Below are 8,225 nucleotides of genomic sequence, written 5' to 3' on the forward strand. Positions count from 1 at the left end.
GTATAATACTTTTGAATCTGCAAATTATACTAATGGGATCTGTTTTTGTCTCTGCAAATTATACTAATGGGATCTGTTTTTGTCTCTGCTTCCGGCCTATCCCCAAAGACAAGAAAAAGTTGTATAAGACTCCGGCTGATGCGCTGTTATTTGTCAAGGGAATATCCACATTCCACAATCAACCAACAAACACTGGAATGCTTACTCCATGACTCCCAGGTGAATATTATTATTATAGCTCTACAGTTTATATTACATGTTGATTTCTGGTGGAGTTGTTTAGGTTGCATTTTATTAAAAACTCGTAGAGCATGCAAAAAATTAATAAGATTATCAACTCCACCAGAAATCAACATGTACTATAAATCGTAGAGCTATAGTAATAATATTCACCTGGGAGTCATGGAGTAAACATTCCAGTGTTTGTTGGTTGATTGTGGAACGTGGATATTCCCTTGACAAATAACAGTGCATCAGCCGAAGTCTTATACAACTTTTTCTTGTCTTAGGGGAAGCAGAGACAAAAACAGATATCATTAGTATTTTCTATTTGAAGAATCGAACAAAAATGATTAGAAAGTATTATATGGAGGTGTAAAATTGTGTGGGGAGATTATAAGATTTCTAGTATTTATAGTGACAGATTTTATTTGTATTGTCCTATTAACGAATAGGAATTTTGATGTAGAATTGTAATAGAAATAGGATCATAGGAATCAATATATTCGATTGGAATTATATTATACTATTTTACAGTTTTGAATTGCATGAGCAAATTATAAGATTGGTATGTAGTGCCAAATTTATTTCTCCAGTTTTAGGGTTGGAACACACGAAATATTATAACAATATTTTAATATTATTGTATTGTATTACAAATACGAATTTTAATGTAGAATTATAGTTCGAATAAGAAGGTAGAAAACAATATATTTTATTAGGAATTGTATTACACTATTTACAATATTAGAAATTAGAATACAAATGTGGATGTAAAATTGTAGTACGCTAGAAAAGTAGAAAACATTATATTTTATTAGGAATTGTATTAACAATATATTTTATGGGATTGTTTTGGGCGGGAAGTTAAAGTGGAGATTTTGTTTTTATATATAGTATAGAGTATAGATAGATAGATATGGATTTGTACTATTATAAGGAACTAGTATTTGTCCCGTGCGATGTACGGAAAATATGTTATAAAAATATACACTATATGAGATTTATTCATATATAAAATTTTTGTTATTTAATAATTATTATGTGTGAATTCCTATGATAAAATTATGAACATAAATATATTTACAATTAAAATAATATTTAAGGTGGGTGATTACTACAAATATTAAACTATATTAAAAATTTAGTACATAGTATTTAATATTATAAATTTTTAAGAACTTAGTAAACTACAATAGTAATTGAATTACAACTTTAGAGTCACCACGGATCAAAATTTTTAGACCTTTGAGATTTCTAACTCTAGATGTAGCAACATACAATTGACGTTTAAAGACCAAAATCACAATCTTAGTTAGAACATTGATTTTTTTCTTCCAAATACTATCGAATTAAGTGTGTAATCAATAAAAGATGAGAACTAATAATTCGAGAATATAATCTTAATGTTACTAAGCCTACTTCACGTCAATTAAGTTGGAGAGTGTTGTTGGATAGTATCCGATGAATCCACGAATAACGCATCTTTGTCTCCGTAGTCCTCAATATGCACATCAACAATCTTAAATATTAAGCCACATAGCTATGCTATATATTAATTTCAAACTTATGGACTTTGGGGTTACATGCATGCTTCTTAAAGCCATATGGCTTTAAGATGTGAAAATTAAATGTTGCATTTAATTTTCACATTTTAAAGACCATTTAATTTTCACAAGACTTTCACATCTTAAAATCATATGGTCTTGTGAAAATTAAATGCAACATTCAATTATCACAAGACCATATAACTTTATTATATATAGGATAATTAATAAAAGATATATTAGTTATTTATTTAAATTTAATTATTAATAAATAATAAATTATTTTTATAAAATAAAATAATGCTCTCATTTTGCCTATTATAGCTAATAAAGATAAAAATAATTTTATTAAACACATATTCACAATTAGATAATAGTTAATGCTAACAATTAATAGCTAATTGCCTGGAATACCCATTCACAAAAAATTGAAAAAAAAAAAAAAAACAGTCAACTGGGTTGCTTAAAGGATAAAAAGTCAAAGTAAGTAATTCAATCTTAATCTATTTTTGGCGTGGAGGTATATTTGACACTTTGTGCATATCACATGGAAAAAAATGGAGGATAAAACTCATAAAAGCACTCAAGTTGGTATATAAAGTTATATACGAGTAATACATTTCTCACCAAAATCAGGAGAAAGGCCGCAGACATGGGAATCCTTGGAAGTCTCAGTTCAGATCAACTCCAGTTCTTCAATTCGCAAGGTTAACATCTCTGTTCATATGCATATACACATATCTGTATGTATGTATGTGTGTGTAATGCAAACAATTACATGTAAATTAGCATTGGAACTAATGCAGTGAGTGGAACTATGATTAGGGTATCTTGTGTTGGAATCGTTTTCCAGTGCAGAAGATATAGAATCGATGAGGAAGAGAATGGAGGAGTTGCTAGATACGTTCGATTGCTCTTCCACCGCCTCAATTTTCTCCACCAGGAATCAGGTCAACTCTTATTCTCGACTAATTAACACCGCCATATCAAAAACTCAACTCAAAATATCCTGAAATTCCCCTTTTCTTTTTGGGGTTTTTTTTTTTTTTTTTTTTTCCAGAAAAATACTACTGACAATTACTTCTTTGAAAGTGCTGAGAAGGTTTCATTTTTCTTTGAAGGTTTGTTGTCGATTATTTTGTGTATGTATCTTGTGATTTGGCTGATGGGTTTTTAAAAAGGTAGTTGTATAATTTACAGAGAAAGCATTTGGGGATGATGGCAACTTAAAGCAGCCAAAGCATCTCTCAATAAACAAAGTTGGTCACGGTATGCCTGAATGAAAGAAACGCCCTTACTGAATTGTTTAATAATGTACATTCTGAGACTTTCAACATTTTGAGTCTCTTCTATTCATAATTTAAGCAATATGATCTTGAATTACTAGAGCATATCCTATGTTTATTTTTATTTTATATCTTAAATTGGATATTTTATTACCTGAAATTTGGCAGCTTTGGATGAAATTGATCCTGTGTTTAAGAAGTTCTCTAGTACAGAGAGAATGTCAGGCCTACTCCAGTCTTTGGGTTACCATAGGCCAGTGGTCATTCAATCCATGTACATATTCAAGGTACCTTTTTTACTGGCATTCCGGAATGCATGTTGTGAAAGAAAAAGCTATCTATTGGCTGCTGTTCCCACATTACATTGCAGCAGTTATGTTGCACCGGAAATAAGCAGTACTTAATAGTGTTAATTTTATTTTATTTTAAGTCAAACTCTCGACTGCTGTTATGAAGGATGCAGAAATTAGGGCCAACACAGTAAGGAAGAATCCTGCATATCCGAACACTTGAGTTACACTACATCTAGATAAAAATTAGTTTTTGGGAAATCCCCCAACTACGGATGTGGTGGATGTGAGACTCACATGTGAAGCTTGGAGATTTGAGATGACTTGCCAAATTAGTGACAACACCCTTACTGGTGATGAATCATGGCCCGATTCAACCTAGAAAGCATAGACACCAAATTTAGGATCAGATACCCATCCTAGACACGATAATGCTTCAGACCCCAAAATATTCCCATCTTAACATTTTGTGACAATTTAAAAGGGGCATGCAAGTCCTAACACATCCAAGACACATATTAATGGTAGTGATGATAAAATTGAAGAACTATGAAAACTGAAATTTGAATCTCTTTGGGTAACTAATGTTATTATTGTTACTCTGTGGCTTCAGTTATTTGTAGGCTATTCTACTTTACTCTTCTTTTGTGTGTCATTTTTTCTTTGTTGGTTTTATTTTATTTTATTTTATTTTTTAATTTGTCACCTGATATGCTTAATAGTAAATTAATAATAGAAATATTACTAGAGTAATTTTTTATAATAACTAAAATTAGTGTCTCTAAAAGGGTCTATATTTTGGAAATCTTGTGTCCTTGTGTCCATATCCACTCTTCATAGGATTCAATCAACCAAGGATTTTTACCAGCTTTTACTGATTTCTACCTGGTTTTGCTACAAAATCTTTCATGTAGAAAAGAAGTCTGACTAGTTCCCTGTGGATTGGCTGAAAATTCTCTAGTTCCCTATAGAGAATTTATTGAGTGATGTATAGTTTCCATGGACGCACAGAATAATATTTTTAATTTTTTGTTTTTCATACCTCTGGTCATAATTTTAAGAGAACCTCCTGTTACTTTCTTTTATAATTTGAATCTTTTTTTTTGTTTTGTTTTTTTCCCCCTTTTTTTGGGTCTTTGAGAGTATGAACTATTCAAAGGAGAGAAAGGAACCAAAGGAGTGGTTTCTGTACATATGTGACCACCACCTCATTCCACACTTGATATTCAATTAGTATAAATTACTGAAATAACATAATTTCCTTAAGTATACCTCATTCCTTGCACGACATCTAGCTTTCTTGGGTGACATTTCAAGTTTCCTTTTCAGCAACCAGGTATTGGGGGTGAAGTAGTGCCACACCAGGATAACTCATTTCTGCATACTGAGCCACGAACTTGCACGGGGTTGTGGCTGGCTTTAGAGGATGCAACAGTTATAAATGGCTGTCTTTGGGCTATTCCAGGGTCTCATAAAAGTATTATTGCTTCTTATTTTATTTTTAATTTTTAATTTTTAATTTTTAATTTTTTTTTTTTTTTACAAATTGCAATATAGTTTTTGCTTATCAAAAATAAAAATTATTTTCATTTCTTTAGATGGTCTTGTGAGGAGATTCATTCGAGATGCGAATGGGGTTCATTTTGATAACCCATCCCCACTCTATGACCAAAAAGATTTTGTTCCTATTGAAGTTAAAGCTGGCACTTTGGTTGTCATCCATGGTGATCTTATCCACCAGAGGTAAGAAGTTCATTAATAACCGGATTGATTGTTGACTATATCTCTGCCATATGCACCTTTGAGATTATACTCTGTAACACGCCGATATATTTTTTTACAGCTTTGAGAATCAGTCTGAAAAATCAAGGCATGCATACAGTTTGCATGTAGTAGATACTCTTGGCTGCAAATGGTCAGAAGACAATTGGTGAGTTCTTTAGTTCTAATTATCGTTTGCTTTGTGTTTTGCAATTGGTGATGCCACACTTTTTCACTTAAGTCAAAAGTAGTAGAATCAGTTTAAGCTTTTGTTTAGTGTTGGAGTGGCCTGGTCAATAAAGATGTCCTGCCTGTTTAATTTAAACTATTTTTTCCATTTTTTGATCTCCAATTTTCTATTTCCATTCTCTATGACTCTATGAGCCATGGGTCCCACTGGAAAGTTTTTGTTTTCCAAAAAAAAAGTTCACTGTTAAAAAAGGTGGGTTCTGTTAGTCTGCATTTTCCATTTTGGAGAACCACTTTTCCAGGTTTAGAAAGTTGGGAGTCTTGGAAAAATGTTTTCCATTTCCAGTCTTCTAATGGAAAAATTTCCAATTTTCCAGATGCTGAACACTTGGTTTTTCAATGTTAATGAGCTTTGTAAACTCAAAGTATATTCAGGATAATTATATTGTACAAGTGTCAAACCCTCCCGTGGATTAGCATGTTCCGTACTGTTGTTGAAATAAATAATACAAGGGAACTGATAAACTGATTGCATACTCCTTTTCTTTAAGATGGTCACACAAAGGACTTAAATCTGAAAAAAAAAAAAAAACTAGATGTTGGCCAAGTAGCTAGAATGGCAAACAAGCCCAATGCCTAACTGTATACAGGACTAGTAAACACACCACAGACACATATAACTAAGAGAATAATTTAATATGTATTTTTAAACTTAAAAGCATGGTCGGTGCATTCTTCACCAATGTGTGTATGCATAAATATCTTCTGGTACTTAACATATGCCTAGACTGATTTTTGCAATAATGATTAAACCAGAAGGGTGAAACCCAATAGCATCAGTATTAGATAAGCAAGTACTATAATGATGTCATGAAACGTTATGAACTTGCATGGAGTTGCGTCTGCCCTAACTCTGATGATAACTCAGAATAAGTAATGGAACCTTCTTGTGGTTGGTTCCCTTCTTATGGATTCATTCTTTGTATGCCAACTGAGTTTTCTCTACAAGCCCAGCTCATGACCCTACTTGTGGGCTATGTAACTAGTAAAAGCTTGCAATAGATATGTTAACTGTTAACTTTAGCTATATAGCAAAACAAATTGAGAGACATGCATATACTTGTGAATGTAAAAATGAGTTACTACCTCAAATAATTGCTAATGATGTTTACTTGTGTGAACAATGGATCAGGATTAGGAGGGCTACTGATCTGGCACCCGTATACAGTTCTTGATATTGACCTGGCTTGTCTCCAACAGTGTTGTTTAAGAAGCTTCTGCATTCACCAAGTGCAAAATCTATGCTTGTGCATATGTAAACATGTTGTCTGGAAGAATAGGAGTTGTATTGAGCTTTGTTTCTATCTAATAATAAACCTAAATAATGGGAGTTCTGTTGAGCTTCTTTTCAGCTAAATAACTCTCTCTGATGGGATTATCTAATGCTTCTCTTTTTCATCATCATTTGTTACTGTGTTTTTCTAGGGAAATCGATAGTAATAGAAAGAATTTCAAAGTCATGGACAAAAGTAGGAAATTTTTTAATATTAGACAAACTTAGGAGAAGAATTTTTAGTAAATGCGTTTTTGGCGTTGATTGAGCTATATTTCAGTTTAAAAACATACACACACACACTCTGACATTGGTTCTATTATTAAACCTAAATAATGAGAGTTCAATTGAGCTTCATTTCAGCTTAAACTCTCCCTGACGGGATTTTCTAATACTTCTCTTTTTCATCATCATTTGTTACAATAGGTGTGTTTTTCTAGGGAAATCGATAGTAAAGGGAAGAATTTGAAAGTTATGGACAAAAATAGGAAACTTTTAAATATTAGACAAACTTAGGAAATTTTTTTTGGTAAATAGTCAATCAAAAGTTTGACTTTTGTAGAACCTGCAACTTAGAGTTGATGTGTGCATTAGAGTGCAAAATTTATCTAACCGGTGAGTTTAAGATTCATATTCAGTGTCATTGTATCCTTTCTAGCCTTTTACTTTGAATGTGTTGAGGATTGTTAGGAAGTCATTCAAACTAGAAATCTTTTGGCTTGCTAGTTGTCCTACATTGGTATTGGAACCTTCTTTATGATAAACAACACTTCTAAGTCTTTTGAATTCCTATTGAGAAGAAAGAAAAGGGGAACCCCACAAGCGCCATCGCCCCCGCCAGCCCGCTCAGCTCGGTTCGGTTCGCACGCGTGCAAGGTGTGGTCTGGTGTGGCAACTTTTTGTCACCTAATTTTTTGGATTAATTCTGTTTACCTTGTCCGCATTGTTAATGAGATCATGGATACGTATAATTCTCTCAGCTACACGTCCCTATCCTGCGCACTGTTAATGAGATTATGGGTATATGTAATTCTCTTAGAATTGTTAATGAGATCATGGGTACGTGTAATTCTCTCAACTACACATCTCTATTCCTATGCTCATCCGTCGCTGAAAACAAAACTTGTTGCATTATTTATTATATAAACAGCATCCAACATTGTGAAGGAACACGCCAAAACCTACAGAGTTTCTTCTCCTCTCTAGTTCTATTTGAGCAAAGTCTAGTTCGCCTACGTTATAGCTGGTGTAAGCTAGGCGTAGGTGGTCTGTGTTACCCGTCAAAATCGTGTCAGGAAACTTTTGACTGCACAGTCACAAAAAAATCGCTTTTAAGGTAGTGTTATTACAACATGACACGGAGCTCTCTTTTCTTATTTCTCAACAGCCAGCATGTTTTTCCCTTCTTTCATACACTTTCATTTTCATACACTTTCATTTTCTTCCAGAAGTTCTTCGACGTTGCTCAAGGTATTTTACAACACTAATGGTCCAGGATACTTGGCAATCCACAGCCACCTATGTACCCATGTTAACCCCCACACTTTCCACTAGCTTGCTATATAGCCTATGAAGCTGGGAGACCTTAGACCAACATCCC

At 33.1% G+C, this 8,225-nt stretch overlaps 1 protein-coding gene across 2 annotated transcripts; it reads left to right on the top strand.

The window, feature by feature from the left end:
- Nucleotides 1-2,362: 2,362 nt before the first annotated feature.
- On the top strand, nucleotides 2,363-7,015 carry LOC109163311 (phytanoyl-CoA dioxygenase). 2 transcript variants are annotated; one of them, XR_002051247.1, is made up of 10 exons: nucleotides 2,363-2,473; nucleotides 2,592-2,716; nucleotides 2,827-2,887; nucleotides 2,967-3,035; nucleotides 3,221-3,339; nucleotides 4,672-4,819; nucleotides 4,941-5,085; nucleotides 5,186-5,272; nucleotides 6,485-6,650; nucleotides 6,900-7,015. XR_002051247.1 is itself a non-coding variant. In XM_019312065.1 (9 exons), exons 1-9 carry the CDS (start codon nucleotides 2,419-2,421, stop codon nucleotides 6,525-6,527), a joined length of 852 nt encoding a protein of 283 aa, XP_019167610.1. In that variant the 5' UTR covers nucleotides 2,363-2,418; the 3' UTR covers nucleotides 6,528-6,704. The 2 variants fall into 2 exon arrangements, 1 of the variants encoding a protein (XP_019167610.1); XM_019312065.1 differs by lacking the exon at nucleotides 6,900-7,015 and having other exon boundaries at nucleotides 6,485-6,704.
- Nucleotides 7,016-8,225: the final 1,210 nt, after the last annotated feature.

This window comes from Ipomoea nil, unplaced genomic scaffold (genome assembly GCF_001879475.1).
Source record: "Ipomoea nil cultivar Tokyo-kokei standard unplaced genomic scaffold, Asagao_1.1 scaffold3017, whole genome shotgun sequence".
Taxonomy (NCBI): Eukaryota; Viridiplantae; Streptophyta; class Magnoliopsida; order Solanales; family Convolvulaceae; genus Ipomoea; species Ipomoea nil.

Coding starts and splice junctions, on each gene's coding strand:
- LOC109163311 (XM_019312065.1), top strand. CDS start 2,419: ATGGGAATCCTTGGAAGTCTCAGTTCAGATCAACTCCAGTTCTTCAAT. Junction 2,717..2,826: donor TTTTCTCCACCAGGAATCAG/GTCAACTCTTAT, acceptor TTTTTTTTCCAG/AAAAATACTACTGACAATTA. Junction 5,273..6,484: donor AAATGGTCAGAAGACAATTG/GTGAGTTCTTTA, acceptor ACAATGGATCAG/GATTAGGAGGGCTACTGATC.